General features: G+C 54.2%; 3 protein-coding genes across 13 annotated transcripts in view; all 3 read right to left on the bottom strand.

Moving 5' to 3' along the window:
- Positions 1-251: 251 nt before the first annotated feature.
- Josd2 (Josephin domain containing 2) lies at positions 252-3,961 on the bottom strand. 10 transcript variants are annotated; one of them, XM_050121441.1, is made up of 6 exons: positions 3,548-3,961; positions 3,327-3,384; positions 2,813-2,975; positions 1,359-1,484; positions 592-786; positions 252-486 (listed from the first exon to the last, which is right to left on the bottom strand). In XM_050121441.1, exons 1-6 carry the CDS (start codon positions 3,806-3,808, stop codon positions 387-389), a joined length of 903 nt encoding a protein of 300 aa, XP_049977398.1. In that variant the 5' UTR covers positions 3,809-3,961; the 3' UTR covers positions 252-386. The 10 variants fall into 10 exon arrangements, with proteins under 10 accessions (XP_049977398.1, XP_049977404.1, XP_049977402.1 ...); XM_050121447.1 differs by having other exon boundaries at positions 2,813-2,972; positions 3,327-3,435; positions 3,579-3,713; XM_050121445.1 differs by having other exon boundaries at positions 3,327-3,435; positions 3,579-3,713.
- Positions 3,962-3,965: 4 nt separating this feature from the next.
- Positions 3,966-6,222, bottom strand: Aspdh (aspartate dehydrogenase domain containing). The gene is made up of 7 exons (XM_050121453.1): positions 6,078-6,222; positions 5,403-5,547; positions 5,155-5,239; positions 4,908-5,057; positions 4,614-4,834; positions 4,383-4,537; positions 3,966-4,089 (listed from the first exon to the last, which is right to left on the bottom strand). The coding sequence occupies exons 1-7, from the start codon at positions 6,127-6,129 to the stop codon at positions 4,046-4,048; spliced, it is 852 nt and encodes a 283-aa protein (XP_049977410.1). The 5' UTR covers positions 6,130-6,222; the 3' UTR covers positions 3,966-4,045.
- A 2,125-nt stretch (positions 6,223-8,347) lies between these two features.
- The window catches only part of Lrrc4b (leucine rich repeat containing 4B), a 35,241-nt gene continuing 19,381 nt past the window's right edge, over positions 8,348-24,207 (bottom strand). For both annotated transcript variants that reach the window (XM_050121455.1, XM_050121456.1), the window contains exon 3: positions 8,348-10,626. In XM_050121455.1, the coding sequence (XP_049977412.1) occupies positions 8,800-10,626 (1,827 nt within the window). In that variant the 3' untranslated portion in view covers positions 8,348-8,799. The remainder of the gene's footprint in view (positions 10,627-24,207) is intronic.

Below are 24,207 nucleotides of genomic sequence, written 5' to 3' on the forward strand. Positions count from 1 at the left end.
TTGTTCCTGATGGAGGCTGGTTATAACCAGTCCTATCTACTGCCCAGCGTCCCCCCCGCCCCCCCCCACCTGGGAAGTCAGGGTCCAGGGTCATCTTTGGGAACTACTTCCTCACTGATGTTCTAAACCTTAAAGAGGAGTGATCCCTGCTCCATCATATGTCTCCCTACTGATTTTGGGAGGCGACATGTCGGTCTCTAGTTTCTGTCTCCCTCTGGGCACTGTAGCTCAAGTCCCCTGTAGCTCAAGCATAGATAACAAAAAAGCAGATTTATTGAGGCAGCAGCGATGGTGGGGGAGTGAGGACTTTGGGTCAGGGTGCAAGCCCCTCCTAGGCACTGGACACTCAGGACCGTGGTAGCAGGCAGCTGGTCACAGGTACTGGGTCAGCTTGTGTTCAGCCAGCAGCCGGCCTCCTCCACCTCCTTGGTCACCACCAGTAGCACCTCGCACAGGCCCTGGGCCAGGGCAGCTGCCAGGAAGGCCCTGAAGGGAGACAGGGGAGACAGATCTGGACAGTGCAGGCAGGCCCATCTCCTAGCAGGGGAGTTCCAGTACTGGTCTCAACCGGCCACTTCCTTCACCGCTCACCTGACACCATCCTCGTCCCCCAGGGCTTCAGGTGCCCGAAGCTTGGAGTCCAGGTTATAGTAGACGCCATTCACCTGGCGCAGGGCCACCCAGTGCCGGCGGCGCAGAGGCAGGGACAGCAGCCCCAGAGACACAGGAGAGGGCAGGTTCAGGATCAGGCCTAGCACCTTGGGGAGGGCCAGCTGGCACAGTGGTCTGGGGAGGGGAGGGACACAGCATGGAGCCCCAGAGGCCCTTGGATCCTGCTTCCTCTCCCAGAATGGCCACCCATCCACCCACCCATCCGTTACTTCCTACCTGCAGAGCCCAGCCTTGGCCTTGTTTAGACAGGGTCTCGGCATCCCAGGTGTGCCCACTACAGCAATTCATGGGGTGCTAGGGATGGAACCCCAGCCTCGTACATGCTGGGTAAGCCTCTATCAATGAAGCCCCAGCCCCTTAACTTTTTGTTGTTTGCCCTTTTGAGTCAGGGTCTCCATGCGCAGCCCAGGCTGGCTTCCATTGGGTTTGCCTTGGGTCAACAGGCTGGTCTCACTATTCGTAACCTAATTTCCGTCTTTCCCCACCTCAGCCACAAGCTCCTCATGTGGACCTCACACCACTCTTTTGACTGGCACCAAGTTATCAGTTTAGCCCGTCATTCGGTTAGTCCCATATGCCACCGCCACCAGTTCTCCCCTGGAAAGAACCTCCCCTATCTACTATCAAGCCACCCTCTGCTTCATCCCCCAACGCAGGGCCAGTGCAGCCCACAGTCTAGGTCCTACCTCCTTCTGTCCCACCACACAGCGGCCAGGCCCAGGCCCTGCAGGGCAGCCATGATCACGTTGACATCATAGTTGCCGGTGCCCAGGAGGCTGCGATGGGGGTTCAGCCGGGAGTCTGGGGCTAGCCTGGGGGGAAGGGGGAGCAGAGCCAAAGTTGGAAATTCTGGAAAGGCCTCCACCTTCCCACACAGTAGAAACCCAGAACCTGACCGCGGACTCTTTTCTCTCTTCAAGCCCTGCACAGCTTATCGGACCCCAAGTCCTGTTTTCCCTCTCATCCCTAATACCTGTACTCTCAGCCTGGATAGATCTTTTGTCTTTTGTCACTCAGAAGCCTTCCAAGTGTCTAGTCTCCCCCGAGCCCACCTCCAGGAGCCTTGGGCTGCCTTGCCCCTCTCCTCCTCCCACCTCTCATGACAAAGTCCCTGCCCTCCCATCCACCCTTCTCATTATGGCCTCTTTCCAGACTGGCTTCAGATAGCCTTTCTTCTGGGAGAGGGGTCATCAGAGCCCCCGAATGACAATGCCGTTCCTGTCACCAGATCTGAACAGTGCGCCTTTCATTTGGTAATGCCTTGCTCTGCTCGTTCACGGCTCTCCCTGGTGCCCGTCTCCTCCAGTGGCAAGTGGGCCTTGCATGGCCAGCTACCTATCACCAGTTGTCCCTTGTGCCCAAGTCTCCCCTCTAGCGCTTTCCAGATGTGCCCTGTTGTTCCGGAGAGCAGTGACACGGAAGGACTGTATCCCCAGCCCCTCTCTTCATCACATCTGCCTCAGCTCTAGCTGTTCAGCAGGCCCTCGGCATCAAAGAGTTGGCTGCAGGGGAGAGGAGGGTCTTACAGAGTAATCTACAGATGGGTGTCTTCTAACACAAATCTACAGTTTAGGGTGCTGGGTGAGTGGCAGTGAGAAGACAGAAGGGCTGCCTCTGCACGTGGGCATGCGTTGCAGGCTGGGGTGTCTGTGTGTCCGCAGAAGGACCGTGAGGTGTATAAGTGGGAATAGGAAGAGAGTTTCTTAAAGTGATGGTAGAAATTCTGAGGGGCACCCAGGTGACTAAGAAAGAGAATACCTTGTGGTAACGGGGGAGCAGCCTGTGTAAAAGTTCAGAGACACCACAGCAGGGCCATTTGGGGCCAAAGAGAGCCACGAAGGATGAAGCTGCAGAGAGGCAGGCAAGGGCTAGAGCACCCAAAGCCTTGGGGTTCAGGCTGAAGGGTCTGGGCTATTCTCTAGGAGTGCGGGGGACCCACAGAGGGACAGAAGCAGAGGAGGGGCTGTGTATAGGATGGACAGGAGGAGAAACACAGACAGCTGGGGGCAGGCTGTGAGAAGCGACACGTGGAGGAGCAGGCGACAGCTCTGGGATCTGAGCCCTGGCCATGCTAATGCCCCAAGCAGGCTCTCCTGCCTCTCAGTCCTGCTCTTCCAGGGCCAGGACCTGTGGCTGTCACCTCTTGCAGATCTCGTCTGCAGCCTCCTGGCTAAAGAGCCGCTGTTGGAGGACGTTGTTGAGAGCGTGGACGGCGCACAGCTCTAGTCGCTGCCGTTCGTGGTACACTGAGGGTGGGCTCGGCCGCGCTTCCGGGGCCTGAGACATACCCTCCTCGGCTCCTGCTGGGGTGGAACAAGGAGACGGTGTTAGGGACCCAGGAGCTGGATCAACGGCCACTGAGATGGGCACTGGGGTCAGCTTGGGAGCACCCGAGGTCCCTGACCCTGCTACCTAACATGTCTCCAGAACTAGAGGCATCTTCATGCCCCAGTCCTAGGGGGAAAAGAATCTTTCCTACTCACTTGGTAATAGAGACCCATCCCCACTACATGTCTCTAAGCAAAAGGGTACGACTCACCGTAACCTAGCAACGGAGTATCGCCCCTTCTATCCCTAGGAAACAATACTTTTTGGTTCCCAAGCAACAGAGGACACCCCACCCTCTTGGTAACCCGGTCCATTTTTCTGATCACCTAGTAATGGAGGACCCCTCCTTTCTCGTCTCTGGGTAACAGGGTCTCTTCTGGTCGCCTGGCAACGGAAGACTTCCCCTCGTCAATAACCAGTGCTCTCTCCCGTCACCTGGCAACAAGGCCCTGTCCCAGTCACTAAGCAACAGGAGCCCCCTCTTCCTGTCACCTGGCAACCAGGCATGTTCCCACCCGCCTCCGTACGGGACTCTCCCGGCCCTCACCCCGTCAGCCTCTCTGCTCCCTGGGACCGACCGTTTTCGCATTCCCTGAGCAGCCGTCGGGTGGTAACCACGCTGACTGGGCAGGCGGGACGGACTACAGCTCCCGGCGACCTGTGCGCACCGGACTGCGATTCCCGAAGTTCTCCACGGGGCGCCTAAATCGGACGCACAGACCGGAAGTCCACCGGGGACGCGCTGCAGCGCGGAACTACAATTCCCGTCGGAGGACGCAGCCAGTTTTCGTGTACCCCCCAGGGCCATTGCTGCCTAGAGGTTTCTGGGAAATGTAGTAACTATGGCTCTCGCGATAGCTTCCAGGAAGTTGGTTTGTGTGTGTTTATGAACTCGCAGCTATGCTGTCATACACGATGTGTTGAGGCGTGATGTAATTTAGGGGAAAGGAACCAGAGGCCAGAGAGAACAGCAGGCAGAATTCTGATGTTTACTGAGACACATAGTGGTCGAGGGGACAGCAAGGGCAGTGGGGGAGAAGACTTGTCAGCAGAGGTGGATCCCAGGTCTGGAGGGGAGCTGGCAGCAGCCTGTGGGGAGAATGAAAGACTAGAATGACGACACAGACACGCAGACGGCCATGGCGACCGTGGGCTTTGGAAATAGCAGTGTGGTATAACCCAAAGAGGATACCCAGAAAGAGGCGCGGGGTGTGAGTGGAGAGACAAGAGTCTCTGAGACTCAGAAGTTGAGCTGGGGAGAGACCCAAAAAGCCTGGGAGTGAAAACTAACGGTGGGCAAAGACAGAAAACGGGTGGGACACCAACATGTTAGTTCTGCAGAATACAAAGGCCAGGGGACCCTTGGAGGGGCCTGACCGCACCCAGTAGGCTGTGCCAGAAGGCTGTGACTGTAGCAGAGCCGGTGACAGCGCCAGGCTGGGCTGGGTTCTCCCTGTGGGTGTGCACGGTGAAACGGTGGCCTGTGGGGTCTGGGGGGCCGTTCAGCTCCACGTCCACCACGTGCATGTCTGTGAGGCTGCGGCCGGCAGAGAAGGAAGGGTAGTTAGTCCATCTGGCCTGACACAGCTGGGCCACCTACTTCCTTTGCTCACCTAAGGTCAGCCACAAGCACCCCAATGACACCGTCGAAGCCTAGACTGGGGGCAGCCAGGGCAGCGGCTGCCATGGTGTTAGAGTTTCGGGGGGCCAAGGGGCAGAGTCCACGCACAGGACCCTCGTAGAGCACTGTGCGGGGCCCACTGCTGTGTGCTGCAGCCAGGGATCCCTCCAGCCGGAAGCCGTCAGGATGTGTGGCCATGGTGACTCGAAGGCTCTGGAAGCAATGGTAGGGTCAGGAGTCTGAGACTCTTACATGTTCCCTCGGTTGCAGCCAAGATGGTTCTCACCTGGAGGCCTCCGGCTTCATCCAATCTCCTAATGTCTTCAGACCCCCACAGGGCTCCTCGGGCCACAAACACAGCGTGACCCCAGTGGTTTGAAGCCTCCATGAGCCGCTGCTCTGTGGTCTGGTCAGCCAGAGCTGAGGGAGACCCCACCTTGGATGGTAGAGAGGGAAGGCCAAGACAGAACACTGCGGTAGGGCAGGATACAGACGACACAAAAAAGGACTTGCTGAGGGGTGAGGAGGCTCACCAGGAGGTTAGCGTGGCGCAGGATCTGTACCCCTGATTCGTGGATTATATTTGGATGAGCCACTTCTACCACAAGGTCAGGGTGCCTGGAAGAGGAGACATGGAGGGCCTTGGAGAAGAATCAGGTCTCCTCAGGGTTTGGAGGAAAATGGGATGGTGGGTGTGTTGGAGTTTATGTGCTCTGAGCTGCAGAGATGGGAGGCAGATAGAAACTTTGGGAAGGCCCCTACTGTGCTGTGGGCCACTGACCTTTCCTCAAGAGCAGTAAGGTCTTGGAGCTGCAGGGCAGGGGGCACGCTCCCTGCCATTCGTCCAGGGTCACGGTTCCATACAAAAACAAGTTCTAAGCCCAGTTCGGATCCCTGAGCCAGAAGGCGGGACACAAGGGATTGTCCTGCAGAGAAGGAGAAGGCTAGAGACCCGAGGAAAGTAGAGACTCCTCCCCCACTCAGGGAGCTGGAGAGAGGGATGGGGAGAGAGAAGGGAAGACGGATATGGGGTGGGGAGACAGACAGAATCCCAGAGAGAGAAAGAGAGCCTGAGAGAGAGAGAACCAAAGAAAGGGAAGGGGGACAGAGACCTAGAGAGACACACAGAGTTGTACAAGACAGAGACCCAGAAAGAGGCATATAGAGATGAGACCAAGAGGAGAGATAGGAAAGAGAGATACCTCAGAGACCCAGAGAGAAGACAGTGACCTAGAGAGAGGCAGATACCGTGACACACACACACACACACACACACACACACACACACACACACACACACACGATAGACAGAACTGGAGAGAGGAACACCCAGTGAGCAGGCAGGGCAGAAGGCAGGTTGGGCTGGCAGATTGGGGTGAAAGATATAGGAACAGAGATGTTTCTGGACTTTAGGGATGGGGCCATAAAAGGAGGCCCCAGGCTAGTTTTGACTCACCTAGGCGGCCATAACCTACCACCCCCACCCTCAGAGGGCCTCCAGAGACCATTCTGGTGGCTCTGGCCTTGAGCACGGTGACAGTGATGTCCTGCTGTGGGAGATTCTTCAGTGCTATGCTGCCTCTACCAGGCAGAGGCAGTGAATGATCTTTGGAGTTTGACCCTTGACCCTTTCCACTGGAACCAGAGGGAGGGAGCAGGATGGTGGGGGTGGGGTGCTTCTCTGTGAGCCCTCTGTTCTCCTGTGCTGGCTGGCATGGTGGCTTGGGAGCTAGGCCTGTGTGGCCCTGTGTGCCCACTACCCACTCCACGGCCTCCTGTGCAGCCCACACTCTTCATCCCTCATGTTCAGTCCCCCCTCCTCAGGCTGGCCAGCAGGTTGTCATGGAAACTGCATTTTGCTTGGGATAGGGGAAGAACTGGGGACAGGAACCACCAGGCCCCTTGCAGATCTCTTGATCTCTCTTTTGTCCTAAGGCCCAAGTGGAAAAGTCTGGCTGGAGTGTCCTGTGGTCCTCCATGCCCTCCGGCCTGGTCAGAGTCCTGCCCCCACCCCAGTGTCTGATTGCCCTTGAGCTCACCTTAACTGTGCTGTTCACCACTCATCCTCCCCGCCCCCCTCTCCCCAGGCCACAGTCTCCTGCCTCTTTGTATTCCTGGTCCTCTGCCCCCTCTTCCCTCCCCATGTCCCATCCATGAAGAAGGGGTCTGCATAGCTGGGGGAGTTCCTAAGTGCTCCCAGGATGAGTCCAGCCACTGCCTGGCAGGCTTGGCATGGGACATAGCAGGCTGCAGCAGGCCAGCTCCCTGCCCCCATTGCCACCTGGTACAGCCGCAGTGTTGTCATGGCAACCAGGATCCTAGCCGAGGTGGCTGTGGAGAAGGCAGGAAAATGGAGAGAGAACCCAAAGTGCATGCGCAACAGTCCTGTCCTGGCCTTCATCAGCACAGAGCTGGACAGGGAGATAGGGCCAGACGCCTGACGGTTGTCAGATAAAGAAGCCACTTAGCGCTGGGGTGGGGTAGAGGAGAGGACAAGATACAGTGGGGGGTAGAAACATTGGGAAGAGGTGGGGACAGGGAGAAGGGGGCAGGAACGCAGGGTGAAAGGAGTTGGGGGGCTCCTGCTCTCCCATCTCTGGTGAAGGTGTGCACCCTGGGGCCTTCAGTGCCCACAGGCCAGGTGTCCATGTGCTGTTTGGCTGGCTCTGGCTACCTCTCTGCCTTCCTAGGCCTCCTCAGACTTCCTGGGCAACCCTAGCTCTCTGGAGGCTGAACCTTGGACACGTGGACCATTCTGAGGGGTCACTGATGTCCTACTCCAGCAGCACCCAGAACCTGGCCTAGCTGCATAGTTTTCTCCTTGGTGATTGCAGACCCTGCAAGGGACTGCCCTCCATGCGCCCTGGTCTGCTTACAATGTGTTTACATGTGGCCCAGGCCTGCTTATTTTGTGTGCGCTTCCCTTGTACAAACTGTCTCCTGACTAGCCAGGGATATGTGTGAAATGGAGGAGCCTCTCCTATGGGGACACAACCACTTGCTCAAGAGTGTCACCCAGAAAGTTCTGTGGCGGTCCTGACTTTCAGATCATCAGTTGTGGACTTCCTGAACAGCTGTGTCTGCAGATGGTCCCCTTGGGGAGGCTCTGCTGTGGTGCAAACCCATAAACTGTGATGCATTCCTGCTCTGGGGGGTCACACATGCATGGCCCCAGCAACTGGGGGAGGCTGGGATGGAGCCCAACCCTGCCAGCACCTTGGCCTTGCAGTCCCCAGAACCCCAATATCCCACAGTTCTGTGGAGTTTTGCAGTCCTAGGTCCCTTCTGGGTTGTTCTTCCTCTCTCTCTCTCTCTCTCTCTCTCTCTCTCTCTCTCTCTCTCTCTCTCTCTCTGTGTGTGTGTGTGTGTGTGTGTGTGTGGTGATGGTGGTGGTGGTGGCAGGCACCAGAGTGAGAACGGAAAGACAGCCAGAGATGGAGACAGAGACACATAGGAGAAGGGCGGAGGCCAAGTCCCCAGCACATTCCAGGAAGGGCAGCCAGGAAGATGGAACAGCGCTGCTGTGTGCTGGGTGAGCCGTTCCTCTCTGGGATCTTGGGAATGGAGAGTCCCAGATCTCTAATTTTGGGGTGCCCACTCCCCCTCCTGAGAGGACAACATCGCTGGTCCCACCCACAGTGGCTTTGTGCTCTGTTTGTTTTCAATACTTTCATGACCAAAAAAATTAATTTTTTTTTACTTTTTCCATGTTTTTTTTTTTTTTAAAGTAATTACAGAGCAGGTAGTGATTGACGCAAACCTCCCTTCAGTATCAAAAGAGTCTGTGGGGCGGGTGGGGCCGACCAGGGCCGCGAGTGGAGCTCGCTGTTGGGGACACTGTCGGAGTTGACCCCTGGGCTCTGGTGAAGTTGTCTCTTGTGTTTTGAGTGTGGAGGAGTAGGAGGGAAGGACAGGCGTCAAACTGCAAAAAAGAAGGAAAAAAGAAAGAGCCATAAAAGGAGGGTTGGGATGAGGGGAAAGGGTACCCCTCGAAGAAGCTCCTCTCCCCTGGAAGGTGGTGGGCAGGGCAGGTGAACAGAGGACGCGGCAAGGCGGAGGGCGGGGCCACCTCTCCTGATCTCCAGGTCCTTTCCTGTTGCTGGATGGCGGGTGCCGCCGGGCTGCGCGGCAAGCAGGGGCATACCCGGCAAGCGTCCTGCGTCCCTGCCTGCCTAGGTTTAGATTTGTGTCTCTTGCACATTCTCCTTGGAGCCACTCTTGAAGAGCAGAGGTTCGTGGATGGAGTTGAGGCCGGGGCCCTTGGCCCCGCACCCGCCTCCTGGGTTGCCGCCGTAGTGTGCCTTGAAGGCGGCCGCCACGTAGTGGTGGTGGTTGAGGTGGTCTCGCTCCAGCGCCGGAAGGGCCAGGTGGCTGTCCCCGCCCACGCCCGCGCCTCCGGCTACCGCAGAGGCCGCGGCCACCGACACGGCGGAGGCGGCGGGAAGCTCGTCCTCCACATTGATGATCTCCACAGTGCGCGTGGGCCCGTGGTGCTTGTGCAGCTGGTGCTGCTTGCGCAGCTTGTAGAAGGCCACCAGCATCACAGCGGCCATGAAGGTGATGGCCACGAAGCAGCCAATGATTATTTTGGTGGTCTTCATGACGTCGTCTAGGTCCTTCAGCGCGTTCTCCGTTACGTCCGTGATGGGCACCGTGAACGCCTTCTCCGTGGGCCGCGAGGAACGTGGGGCCGGCGCTGTGGTGGACGCCGAGGCCGGGGCTGCGGCATCAGGCCGGCCACCGCCCCACGCTCCGTCAGTCGTGGGCCCCGGAGGTTCCTTTTCTGTACCCCGGGGCTGCTGGGACTCCTCACCCGGCTGTGTCTCCAGTGTCTCCACGGTCACCGTGGTGAAGTAAGTATAGCCACCCGCGCCCCCGGCACCGGCCCCACCCCCGGGACCCCCGCCCCCAGCCCCCCCTGCAGCCACTGGGTCCACAGCCGACACATTAAGCGTGGCTGAGGCAGTGGTGTTTCCGGCCGAGTTTGTGACCATGCATGTGTACTGGCCCGTGTCCTGCACGGTGACATTGGTGAAGTTGAGCGTGCCGTCGTGCAGGACCGAGATGCGCACGCGGTAGGAACCATGCGTCATGAGCGTGCCGTTAGGTGTCAGCCAGTTGACGGAGGTCATGGATGTGCCTGTACGGCACTTGAGTTCAGCCGCCATACCCTCGGTGACATTGAGGTCTGTGGGTGGCTCCACGATGACTGGGGCGTAGCAGGTGAAGTGTGACTGGTCCAGCTCACCGATGTAGCGGCCCTTGAGGCCAGCGGGCGCGTGGCAGCGTGCGCAGCATGTGGTGTTGCTGGGTACCGTCTCCTTCAGCCACCAGCTGAGCCACAGCACATCACAGTTGCAGTGCCAAGGGTTGTGGTTGAGGTGGACGCGCTCCAGGCGGTGCAGGGGCGTGAAAAGGTCGTGTGGCAGCGACATCAGGTTGTTGTGGGACAGGTTCAGCTCCTCCAGCGACTTGAGGTCGTCAAAGGCATTTCGCTCGATGGTGGCCACTTGGGCGTGCATCAGCCACAGCTTGCGCAGGCTGGTGAGGCCCTGGAAGGAGCCGGGGCGAATTAGGTCCAGCCGGTTCCCCGACAGCTCCAACTCCTCCAGGCGCACAAGTGCTGTGAGGTTGGGGATGTCCTTGAGGTTGCACATGCCCAGATTGAGGTAGCGCAGGTTCACCAGCCCCTCGAAGGCCGCCTCTGATATGTACTCCAGCCGCTTGAGCTCGCCCAGGTCCAGGCGGCGCAGTGAGGGCACGCGGTTGAAGGCATAGGAAGGGATGCTTTCAATGGGGTTGTTGCGCAGCCACAGCTCCCGGAGCTTGGACAGGTACTCGAAGGCCTGTGTGGGCACCGTGGTCAGCCGGTTGTCAAAGAGCTCCAGTGTGTTGAGACTAGGCAGCCCATTGAAGGCGCCCACCTCGATCTTGCGCACCAGGTTCTTGCTCAGCTGCAGGATCTCCAGGTGCCGGAGGTGCTTGAATGTGTCTGTGCGGATCACCTGCGGGGAGACTAGTGTCAGTGTGGCTGACAAGCTTGGGAGCAGCAGACCTCTCCAGTTCACAGCAGGGGAATGAGACTCAGCAGTCAGTATGTGTTGCTAATGACAAGACCCGGGGCCTCCAAGATGCTGGACAGGAGCTCTGTGACTGAGCTGCATAGTCCTCACGGGGGGACTGTAAGCGGGTGATCTACACTGAGCCACGCCCCAGCCCCTCACTGGGGGGTTCTAGCCAGGTACTCTACCATTAACCTTCATCCCCAGCTGCCTTTTTACTTTTTCTTTGGAGACAGGGTTTCATTAAGTTCCTGAGATTGGCCTTAAACTTGATCTTGGTACTCTGGGCTTCTGACTAACTGGGAGACAGGACTGTGCCTCCAAGCCTGACTTTCCTCACACTTCTTGCCCATGATGCTTTCCACACATCCTGCCTTTCCCCCTTCAACAGTGCTGTAATTCCTCTGCTTCCACATGGAGGAGGCTTGCTGGGTGCTGAGCTGGGCGGGCCTCCCTGCCTCTTGTGTTTTTATGAACAGATACGGAAATGGAGGCTGTGGGGGTAATGAACAGCCCCGTCTGGTCCTCTCTCCCAGACCTGCCTCCTCTTCCTGGCTATGGGACCTGTCACCTGACCATTGTCCAAGGTCAATTCCCCCAGGAAGGGAGGAGGCAGAGGCTGTTAGCCACAAGAGACCGTGCACAGCCTCAGGCTGTTGGAATCCCTTGAGCACTGGCTTCTCCTCACTTCAGGGTCCCCACTGTTGCTCACATGGGCTTGGAGGGCAGTCCACCCCAGGGAGCGGAGTCCTGGCTACTACCCCAAAGCCTTCTCTGAAGTGCCCCTGCAGCTCGCAGCTCAAGGGCTTCAGCCATGGAGGCCCGCCCTCAGCATCTGCACTTTATGTATTGTCCTCTCCATTCCTATCCCAGTTCCTCTCCCCCCCTCATCCCCCCACCAAACCCTGCGAGGGTGTTTAGACCCATAGACCTGTCCCCGCCCTGCTCCGCTTACTACACTATTCTACATTATACAAGCTGCACACATAGAGGACAGGGACACTGATGTCTCAAACAAACTTAAAAAAAAAATGAGACAAGGTCTCATGTAGCCTAGGTTGGCATTGATATCAAGATATCACAGGGTGTGATAACTTGAATTCCAAATCCTCCTGCCTTCCCTTACCTCATGTAGAGATTACAGGCATTCATTAGCATTTGGTTTATGCAGTGCTGTGGCTGGAACCCTGGGCTTACTGCATGCTAGGCAGGCACCTTGCATCCTAGCCTAACAGGATCCCTGTAAGAGCCATGGCGCTGGCTTCAAGCACGGCACCCTCCATTGCCATCACCTTCCTTCCCCTCTTTGCTCTCTTTATCACATGTTCTAGCTCCCCAGAACTACTCACTCCTCCTCGGCCTCCAAGTGCTAGCCCAGTTCCTCTCCTGGTCAGCTCCCCAACCCTTCCATGCCCAGATCAGGGTTGCCTGCTCTGGAGGATGTCCTGGCTGTATCCTCCATGGGTGGAAGGTGCCCACGTGGCTGTGTGGCCCTGGCTTATGAGAGCAGAGCTTCCCTCTGCAGCAGAATGAGTCTGAAATCATCCCTTCTGAGAACTCCTGTCTGGGGCACCCTCTCTTTCGTGGTGCTGGGGAACCCAGGGCCTGGAGGGCTCTCCAGTTCATCTGATCACAGAGCCACACCCCCATCTCCTCACTGTGTTAAGGGGGTGCTCTGCCACCATGCCACACCGCATTTCCTGAGCACAGTTCATAGAAATGTTGTGGTTTTAGGGGAGAGACGAAAGCGGAGAGAGCTGAGCTTGGTGACTCATGCATATAATTCTAGCACACAGGAGTCTGAGGCAGGAGGGTTATTGTGAGTTTAAGCCACCCTGAGCTATGCAGTGAGACTAAGTCTTAACCCCGCCTGCACTGTAGCCCTTAAGAAGGAAACCCAGGAACCCCCACTCACTGCAGTAGGTTCAGTGGTCAGAACCTGGACTGAGACCTCAAGTGTGAGGGACAGAGAGAGGGGCTGTGGAGGGAAGAGGCTCCTCAGGGAATGCTCCCTGGAACCAAGCCTGGCTGGCACCAAGTCAGAACCACAAACAGAACAAGCATTCACAAGCCTTTCTTTCTCATTGATGAGAGTCACCTGTACTCCTCTTGAGGAGAAACAGCAAGGAAAGTCTGAGAACAGTTCAGTTGTGTTAGCCATTCAACACACATCCATTCATCCCCTTCTTCCTTCTTTGAGAGATATTTATTTTGTGTGTAGGAGTGTTTATCTGTATGTGTGTATGTGCACCATGTGTGTGGTACCTACAGAGGCCAGAAGAGGGCATCGGGTCCTTTGGAACTAGATGCTGGGAACTGAACCCGGCTCTCTGCAGGAGCAGCAAGTGCGTGTGAGGTGAGTGTGAAGCCATCTCTCCAACCCTCAATCTCCTTTTCTATGTGTACAAAATTGTAGATGATTAGACTTTAAGCTCTCGAGACTTTGTGGTTCAAACTGGCCTTGACCTGGAGCCAAGCCTGCCGTTTTGGCCTCCTGAGTAGCTGGAAATACAGGTGTTTGCTGGGATCACCAGTCCCCGTTGATGGGACTGAGAAACGTTGGGAGACGTGTAAAGGCCACATCTGGGTGTTCCAGACAGTGTGGGTCCAGAGACCAGGAAATGATGAAGCTTGGACCCAATAATACATGTTTAGTTCAGTGAGGGGCTGCAGGTGTGGCCCAGTGTTGGTGAGCCTCCCCAGGGTCCCCCAGTGGAGCTGGGCGTGTGGTTCAGTGGTAGAGCCCTTGCCTATCATTTGTGGGGTTCCGTGTTCAGTGGCCAGATAAAACAGCGACTGCAGCCACAGGAATACTTGGTTCTTAGTTTTCGACTCAGCAAATCATGATGGATGCTTGTCCTGTGTTTCAGCCTCTGCTTCTTCCCTAGCACCTTCCCTTAAATAAGTGGCCAGAATTATCCAAGGTGCAGTACTGACCTTCGTGACTTCCGTGTACATAAAGTATGCATGCATACGCACACACACACACACACACACACACACGCACGCACACACACAGAGTGCCATCTGCTGGTCATACTCTGTCTGGGTTTCTGTATCCCTCCTGAGATGCTCTTTGTCTGCTTTGTGTAATTCCCAGGAAAGCCATATCGTGTGCACTTGCTCACCTACCCCAGATGGTTCCACTCATCCCAAGGAGTTTTTACTAGCTCCATTATATTGGCTGCCTCTGGTTTGATATGCTGTGACCCTGTCTGGACCGTGAGCCTTGTGTGGAGACCACGGCAATGAGGTCCACACTTAGAACATTCGGTGCAATGCCTGGGTTGCTGAGCTGGGTCTGAGGGCAGATGGACCCGGGGAGTAAGGCCCCCATGATGGGTAACATAGTCAGTTTAATAGAATCTAGCTAGAGCCACCCAGGAGACAAGACTCTGGGTACACACATGAGGGGGTTTCTAGACTGGGTTCATGAAAGTGGGGGACACCATCCTATGGCGTGGGGGCTCTTGACTGAATACAGTGGAGAAACTGAGCTGAGCACCTGTGGACTGGCTGCAGTGTGAACAGGTAACACTCCCGCTGCCATGCCTTCATTGACATGCTGGACAGCACCACCTAGAACTGTGAGCCAGAATAAGCCCTTCTTCCCTTAAGTTGCATTTTTCAGATAGTCTGAGATAAAAATAAGAAATGTCATCAATACGGACCCTGGCTAGGCAGCACCCAGGTGTGTGAAGTCCCCCGGGACCAAGTATGCTGATGCCTGCCATCCCAGCACTTGGGAGCCTGAGGCAGGATTGAGTTACTGTGTAGCCAAGGGATTCTAACAGAGTGCCGCCACGCCTAGTTGACACAGGGCTGGGGACTGAACTCAGGGCTTCACTCAGTCCCAGTCTCACCCTGCAGTCCCTGCCTTGGTAGAAAGCCCAGCTCATTTGTTCTCTTGTAACCATGAGCCTACAGGAATTCCTCCTACGATGCTATCTGATGTCTGCACCCATCCTTGCCCCATCTCCTGCAGGTGGATTGCTCCTCATCCCATTTACCTTTAGAATTCAGGCTGCCTCTCCTCTCCATGGTTACCTAAAACACTCAGGTGGTTGAACAGGACTGGACCCGTAGGCCACAGGGAGTGGTGCTACTTGAGGGGTTAGGATTCGGTGCCACTTGTGGCCTTGTTGGAGGAAGTGTGTCACTTTGGGGGGCTTTGGGGTTTCAAGTGCTCAGATCAGGGCCAGTGTTGTCTCCTCTCTTCCTGCTGATTGGAATGTAGAACTCTCAACCACTTCTCCTGCATGTCACCATGCTCCCCGCCATGATGATAAGGGATGAAACCTCTAAACTGTAAGCCAGCCCCAATTAAATGCTTTCCGTTGTAAGAGCTGCTGTGGCTGTGGCTGTGGTGTCTCTCACAGCAATAGAACACTGACTAAGACCCTCTTTTTCTTTTTCTTTTCTTTTTTCTTTCTTTTTTTCTGAGGCAGACAGTGTCTCATCATGTAGTCCAGGCTGGCCTCAAAGGCCTCTGCCTTAGTCTCTGTGTGCACACGTGCATGCGTGTTTACTGTGTGCGACGGCTCTCAGGCTGCAGATTTCCAGCTGTCACATAGGTCTGGTCAGCCGTATCCCAGCCCCTCCCATGCTTGATGCCGTTGCAGGAAGGGAAGCAAGGGTCTAAAGAGTGGGGTCAGTTGTCTTGCTTCCTCTCGGAACCAGGCTTGCCTCAGGAAAAGCAAACCTCACGTATGGTAGGCCAGCACTCTACCAACTGAACTGCAGCACCAGCCTCCCTCTGCCCACCACGCTTTCACCTTAAGATGGGGTTGCCATACAGCTCTTGCTGCCTCGGAAACCAGGCAAGCAGCACCATGCTGGCTGACTTATGGATGTCTGAGAGGTTTGTGTCACTCTGGGCCTTCCCTAGGGATGGATGTAAATAGGACAGATACAGTCCTGACCTTGCAGAGCCTGTGGTATCTAATCACTCATTATGCTGGAACTGTGGGGAGATCCGCCTGCCTCTGATTCCTGAGTTCTGGGATTAAAGGTGTGAGCTACCTACCATACCTGGCCCAAATGATTTATTTTGAAAAAAAAAAATTCCTCATGCTGTGCCCAGCCATTTGGGTTTTAGTTCATTACAGGCGCCGTCAAATAGACAAAGAATGGCCATGACGGTAGCCTTGTGACATCTCCATCGCCCTATCAGCTGTGTGACAATTCCTGACAGACCCCAGGGCAATGGACTTGTGGAGCAGGGAGACGCGGGGTTTGGGGTGACAGACCCCAGCTAGCCACAGCCATTCGCACAGTCCTTTAGCAACACGTGTGATCCTTGCCTGGCTCCTTGCCAGGGCTGAGGACTGAGTGGGCACTCAAGCTAGGGAGTCTGGCTCCAGCCCCCCTGCAGCCTGGCCACCTTAGGGCACTGCACATGTCTGGCAGTCTGTAACCAGTACTGGAGCTGAGTGAATCGCACTGTGTTCTGCTGGGGCTTTTAAGGAAACAAACTGTCAGGATATCCTTTATTAAAAATTTAACTGTGGTAGGAAAATGATTAAGTGGACGCTCATCCTAATGCTATTATGATAAATTGTTTTCATACGTCCTGAATGTAATGAAGCAGGGAAACGTTGAGCAAGCGTATGAGGGTTATGGTTGGTTTTTTTTTTTTTTTTGACAGAATTTTTTGTTTTAAACTCTTAAAACATACTGGATTGGAGATACTCAGGTAAGTGCTGGCCATGCAAGCTTGCTGTCCTGAGTTTGATCTCCAGACCCCACCTAAGAATATGGATGCATTGGTACACTTCGGTAGCAGGCCGAATGAGGCAGAATGGCCAGTCAGTGTAGCCAAACAGGTGAACTTAAGGTAAAAAGGTGAGAGGGACAAGAAAGACATTTGATGCCAACCTCTGCCTCCACACATACACACACACACACATGCTACAACACACACATAATACAACACACAAACGTACACAATGCAACATACCACACACACATACAATAAACACAGCACACAGAACACACACACGTACACACAAACCACAAACATACCACACATACACAACATACTACACACACATACAAAATACCACATCCCCCCACATACAACATACCACACCATACACATACATACACACCACACACACCATATACCCAAACATACACACACAGCACACACACATGCACACAGACCACACCACGCACACAGCAGACACACACATACACAACAGCGTGCACGCACACACATATACCCACATCACAAACCCACACCTACACATACACAAACACCCCCACAATACATACATGCATCAAAAAAACAAAACACCCCAGGTGTTTTGATGGCGGCTTCTGTGTTTATCCTTATCCTTTGATAAGGTGCCTTCTTTTTCTCCAGGGACTTCTTTGGAAGCTAATACACGGCTGAGGCCATGTGTTGGTACATGATTGGCCACTAAGTCCCCCAGGCCAGAATGGGCTCCTTCCCTCCCAGTATGGACTCTGAGTGTGGGGGAACGTGCTGAGAAAGCTGAGCCCTGATTCTCCTTCCCGATCACCTCGGTGTCTCAGTGTGCTCTGGCTGACCTAAGGAAGGCCCTGCAGGGGGTGTGTCCCCTCCTCCCATCCTCTCCAGGGCCATGAGGAAGCATGCTGGCACAGATGACTCCCAGCCTGTACTTCACCCATGGAGGTGGAGCCTAAGTCCACCCAAGTGAGGAGGAGGTGACCCTGAGGCGCAGAGGCCTTCGGGTGCTCAGGACACAACAATTCTACATGTTCAGCATGACAGCTGCACGAGGGTGATGGGACAGAGGTGTGGGCCACCATGGCCTTGTGTTACGCCATGCGGGTGATGAGCAGTGCCACGCCATAGGCGAGTGCTCTACCAACTGCGCCAGGCCCCCAGACTTCTCAGTAGCTCTGACAGAGGGACCTGTTATCCTCACTTTGAGGTCTGGCGGTTTCCATACTGTGCCCAAGGCTGTGAGTGGCCCCTGTATGTCCCTGGACACAGAGCACATGGGAACTGAGGGGCGGAGGAGCTGTGGGAGGAAGAGTACCTCAGGAGGAAGAAGGTGCCCGTGTCTGGATCTCTCAGTCACAGTGTTTAGAGGGTCAGGGCATGTTGTCTCCTGGTTGTAGTCCCAGAATGCAAAAGGATTATGGGAAGTTGCAGTTCAGCCTGGGCTATAAAAGGACTGCCTCATCCCTTCCCTCCAGCAATACACATGGTGCAAGTTTGAGGACCCAACTTCAGACTCCCAGAACCCACAAAAAGCTGAACAAAGAAGAGCTCAGACCACCACACACTCAGTGGTTAGCGACAGAGACTAGCCCCAGACAGAGTGGAAGGGAGCTCCAGCTCCAGTGTGTCCTCTGACCTCCACCTCCACTGTGCACTGCAGCACTTGGGTGCTTGTAGTCATATGCATCACACACACACACACACACACACACACACACACGCAAGATGCAACCCTTCTCGAAAATGTGTTTCCAAATTGCCAATGAATTGTTAATATCCTCATTGCATGTACAAAAATGATAAATAAGCCTCTCTCTCTCTCTCCTCTCTCTTTCTCCACCCACCCTCACACACACACACACACACACACACACCAACAAACAAAGCATACAAACAAACCTCAGCCTGGGGAAGACACAGCTGATAGAACATTTGCCCAGTTAGCAGGAGTCCAGAGTTGCACTCCCAGAACCCACATCAAAAGCCAGGTGTCACCAGTGGCAGCTGTCTGTCATGTCAGGCTGGGGATCCCAGGAGCTCACCCTGACAGCTGAGCACCAAGCCAGCGAGAGACCTCCTCACAGGGCATGGTTGCTACCTGAGAAATGGTATCTGGGTATCTGAAGCTGTCCTCCGTCCTCCACACATGCATGAGCACACATAGGAACAGGATCTCTCTCTCTCTCTCTCTCTCTCTCTCTCTCTCTCTCTCTCTCTCTCTCTCTCTCTCTCTCGTCAGGGAAGCTCAGTTGATTGGTGGAGTGTTCACAGAGCCAGAGCATGCACAAACCCCAAGTCCATCCTCAGCACCACATAAATCAGGTGTGGTACACTTTGCTGTCACCCAGTCTTTGGGAGGTGGAGGCAGGAGGATCGGGAGTTCAAGGCTATCTTCTGCAATCCAGCCTGAGATGAGTGACATCTCACCTCAAGTAAGAAAAAGAAGGTGGAGGAGAAGAAAACTCCTAACCCAGCAAATAGCTCAATGAAGGGGACAGCTGCGTGGCGCTTCCCCAGGCTCCTCAGACAGCTATGGGAAGGGGTACCCACCCAGCCGCAGATGTAGCCTCTGCCTCCCTTATCTACACCCAGTTCCCCTGACCAGCCTCCTGAGTACTGTGACGCTGGGCTCGGCATCTGCTCCTTCCACGTACTTTCTGGTTGCAGAAAATAATGAAGGCTTTCCATGAACAAATATTTAGAAAACAAAACACCACTGGAGAAGTTAAATTCTCCCAAAGAGAAACCTCAAGAGAGAGGCATGGGTAGTACTTTTGTGTGTTCCTTGTGAATGTTTCTTTAAAAGATTTATGTATAGCTGGGTGGTGATGGCACACGCCTTTAATACCAGCACTTGGGAGGCAGACACAGGCATATTGTGAGTTCGAGGCCAGCCTGGTCTACAGATGGAGTTCCAGGACAGCCAGGGCTATACAGAGAAACCCTGTCTTGAAAAAAAAAAAAAAAACAAAAGATTTATTTATTTTTAGGTGTATGGTGTTTTACCTGCGTGTATGTATTATACCACATGTCCAGTGCCCACAAAGGCAAGGAGATGACGTCAAATCCCCCTGGAACTGGAGTTTCATGTGGTTGTGAACTACTCTGTGGGTGCTGGGTCTTGAACCTGCGTACTCTATAAGAACAATCCTTTAAAAAATTTTAACTAAAAGTCAACGGTGGTGGTGCACACCTTTAATCCCAGCACTCGGGAGGCAGAGGCAGGCGGATCTCTGTGAGTTCGAGGCCAGCCTGGTCTACAAGAGCTAGTTCCAGGACAGGACCCAAAAGCTACGGAAAAACCCTGTCTCGAAAAAAAAATGTTAACCCTAGGGGATCATTTGGAATTCCTCCTTGTATTTTTCGAAAACTCAGTAGTATTGCTTGAGATGAAGTCTCGCTATGTAGCCCACATTAGCCTGGCAATCCTCCTGCCTCAGCCTTCTGAATGCTGGGCTGTCAGCTGTGTAACCCCATACCTTGCTAAACATTTGGTGTCATATATGGGGCATTTGGAAGTGTCTCACAAATGTCTTTAAGACCTCATTAAAACACCTATGCAGAATCTACAGAGAGCGTGCGAAATCCCCCCAGTTGAAGCCGCACAATAGCCAAGGTGGGAGCATGGGGTAACTCCCTTCCCTGGTTTTTGCTAGGCCATGTTCAAAGGGGAAGTCTTTGAACCTTCTCTGCCCTCCCGTGGTGGCTGGGGGAGGGACCAGCAATTCCCCCTCCATGGTGCTCTCTCTGCAGAGCCTGGGGACAGTGCATGCATACACGAGGACTATGCTCAAAGCCCAGCACTCACATGAAGAACTGGGTGTGTGGCTCACGCTTGTGATCCCAGGATAGAGAGATGGAGACAGGCGCATCCCTGGGGCTAGCTGGGTAGCTAACCTAGCTAATTTGATGAGTTCCAGGCCCATGAGAGATCCTGTCTCAAAAATGAGATGGACGCTCCCAGTGGATAACAGCCAGTGTGGAATTCTGAACACACACACACCAACATGCACGCACACACACACACACAAAATGAGAAAAGAAGAAAAAGACCTACAACTTACACAAGAGTCCCCTTCCCCAAGTGTGATTTTTGTAGCAGGGGAGGGCAGTTTTGAAGCATTAGGGTGATGAAGGAGACAAACATGGCTGAGGGGACATGGGGACAAAGAACCAGCTCCACAGTAGTTGTGTTTGCATAAATTAAACACACACGCATACACAGAGGTACACATGAAGACACACAGGCACATGCATGCATACACACAGACACATGTGCATGCATACACACAGACACATGCATGCAGACAGAGACACACGTGCATGCAGACACACAGACACATGCAGACACACAGACACATGCATACAGACACACGTACATGCATACATATGGACACATGCATGCATACACAGAGACACACTGCATGCATACACACAGACACATGCATGCATACACAGACACACGTGCATGCACAGACGCATATAGACACAGACACATGCATGCATACACAGACACACGTACATGCATACATATAGACACATGCATGCATACATAGAGACACACATGCATGCAGACACATGCATGCATACACAGAGACACATGCATGCAGACACACAGACACATGCATCAGTAGAAAGGCAGAGACTACCATGATTATATGAGGGTGGTTGTGGGGCAGGAGGGAGATGGGGATGGGGGAAGGGAGGAAGAATGCTGCAGCCCAGCCCAGAGGAGCAGCCCAGCCAGGTGGAGCATCCCAGCCTGGTGGAGCAGCTTCTGGAGAAGAGGAGGGGATGGAGGGGTGGCTGTCCAACCTCTGCTTCTCACACTCCAACTGCTTTAGGGCCTGGTGATCTGTCACTGAGCCAGAGTAACTCTGGGACTGAGAGTTCTGTTAGGTGGTGAAGTCCAGCCCAACTGGACAAGTGGATACCAGTGAGAAACTGCTGATTTAAGAAAAAATAAAATGCTCTGGATTCCACCCTCAGCACCGCAAACCAACCAACGTAAATCAAATCAAATAAAGTGAGAAGAGCCACTCACTGTCTCTGCCCTGTGGCAGAGGCTTTCCCTGCCACCTACACGCAACCACGGAGTTCAGATTTTACAGAATGCTGTCAGTACCTTTGGAGTCCCTCCAGTGCCCAGTGGGGTTTGTTTTCACAGGAGGGCGCTGTGGGGACAGGGGCCCTATTTAGTGGAGGGCAGTGCTCTGGGTTGGGGCCCCATCTGCCTCATATCTGCTGAGTGCCTGCTGCTCTGCTGTAGGTGCTGGAGATGCGGCAGGGAATGGCAGAGTGTGCCTGGGAGTGGTGACGGCAGGTGACAAGCCAGTCACCAGGCAACTGTGTGTGCGGTCCCTGTGGATGGTCTGTTGACTGTGTATGTGTGTGTGCGTGTGCATGCCTGTGTGCACAGGGCCAGGTATATGATCAGATAGCACCTCTGGGCAGTGCTTCTCTGATCCTGCACTGTGACCCAGCAGGCACATACAAAGGATGTATAGGGGAGTCTGGGGCAGCGGGCAGATGTGGCATGGACATTTCCACTTGCAACTGAGAGATGCATAGCCTTTTTTTCTTTAGCGCTTGCTGTCACCATGCTGGTACCCAGGAGCAAGGCAAGCAAGCCTCGGATGGTGCCATACTGCCCACCTCCCCAGCCCCTCCGCTGGTGTTTATCGTGAGTGTACAGAATCCCAGCACTTGGGAACCCAGCCATTTACTAGTCTCTTCTTGACGACAGGAATGCTATGCTTTCAGACCACACTAGATACCAGGCCTGTTGGTCCATGCATTTAGTTTCAGCACCTTGGAGATGGAGTTCAAGGCCAGCTTGGGATACATAATGAGAATTTCAAAAAACCATAAACCAAGCCAAATCTAGTGGCACAGGCCTGACATCTTAGGTTCTCAAATAGGCAAGAGGGGGATGAAAGTCTTGCGGTGTGCCTAGGTTAGAGAGTAGGTTCAAGGCCAGCCTGGGCAACTGAGTGAAAACCTGTCTCAGAATCAAAAGTGAAAAGAGGGCTGCGGTGTGGCCCAGTGGTAGAGCACCTGCCTAGAATGTTGGAGACCCTGGTCCCTTACCAATACTGCAAAACGAAAGCCCAGCAATGACAGGTCTGAGAAAAACCCAACCTCGAGGCATAGTAAAACACTGTGGCTCTCACTTCTGAAAAGAAAACTGGTGGAGGCCACGGTGGGGGGAAAGAGCTTGATGCACAGGCGGGAGGACCATTGTTGGAGATGCACAGGCGGGAGGACCATTGTTGGAGATGCACAGGCGGGAGGACCATTGTTGGAGCTCCAGCGTCAGTGGGGAAGACAGGCATGGGGTGCACATCTGCACCCCAGCGCTGGGAGGAGGGCTGGAGGATCCCTGAGCTGAGTGATCTGTGCCCTCCAGTTCAGAGAGAGCCAGCTTCAGAAAAACAATGGCGAGTGATTGTGGAAGACACCTGACATCTGCGTGTACACACACACACACACACACACACACACACACACACACACACACAGAGATGGAAGCAGAGGACCCCCTGTTAGACAGGCAGGACTCTGAGTATGCGCTGGGGATGTCGGCTTGGGAACTCCAGACAGGAAGGAGAGCTCTCTGAGCTTGTGGGACTGCGAGTAGCTTTTGTCTCTGTATGTTTATCTAAGTGTATTTTCTCGTTAGGAAAACTAGAAAATTAATTTGTATTCATTCTGTAATAAATAATTAAAAGACACATTTACATAAGCCCAGAAAGGTATGAAAACAAATGTAAACAGGAGTTATTTATATCTGGGTGGTGGGATGTGATGATTTTTTTTTAAAATATGGATAATTAAAACCGTTACTTTTTTCTTTTGTTGTGTGCTGGTTCGTTGGTTGGATTTGACTACAGTCTCTCCTGGGCCAGGCTGGCCTGGAACTCACTATGTGGTTCAGGCTGGCTTTCACCCGGCACCATAGGTGCACAGCACCATGCCCAGCAGGCTTTACACTTCAGCTCTGGAAGGCTGGCCCCTGAGAGTGGCTAGGCCCATGGACCTTTCTGCTTTGGATCTCAGCTTTTAAGGCAGACCAGTAGACAGTGGAATGCAGAGCCCCTAACTGGTGACAGAGGAGAGTGTTCTGATTTCTATTGCGGTGTTTCATCCTTTGATGATGTCCATTCTGTAGCAGGAGGTCTGCCCTAGTGAGGGGCATAGACAGCCCAGCAGTCAGAAGGATGCAGACACAGATGTCAATTATTTCTGCCAGTTTGTTTCCTTGACGTCTAACTGCATCCCTCTAACTGCTTGTGAGGTGGACTTGGAGAAGAGAGTGACAGCCCCAAGAGCAGTGGTGGTGCTGGCTCTCAAGTTTCTCTGGTTCACCTGTCCTTGCTTCCCAGCCACTCAGAAAGGGCCTGGCCCCACCAGCCCTCCCCCAGGGTTTCCATTCTTCCCAGAGTCTGGCTCTCCAGGAGAGTTACGTGGGGCCGCTGACCCCTCTGCTGAACTGTCTGGGACCTTCTGTGAGGGGGCCCTCCTCTCTTCTAGCGCACAGGAGGCTGGAGCAAGAGTGTCTGCAAGTTGGGGACAATCTGGGCTACAGAGCAGGCTTAAGGTCAGCCTGAGCTATGGAAAGAGTTTCAAACCAGTTGGAGATACAGAGTGAGACCCCAACCTTATCTCAAGCAAGCAAACAAACAAACCAATAATAAGAGAAAAACAAAACCCAAGAAACAACCAACAACAAAGTCCTCACTCGGGTGAGCCTGGTGTCTAATAACAGCTGCAGACATTTGGAAACAGTGGCCAGGGCACTGCTGAGC

Source organism: Alexandromys fortis, unplaced genomic scaffold, assembly GCF_014885135.2.
Source record: "Alexandromys fortis isolate MF-2015 unplaced genomic scaffold, M_Fortis_MF-2015_v1.1 scaffold_161, whole genome shotgun sequence".
Lineage (NCBI taxonomy): Eukaryota > Metazoa > Chordata > Mammalia > Rodentia > Cricetidae > Alexandromys > Alexandromys fortis.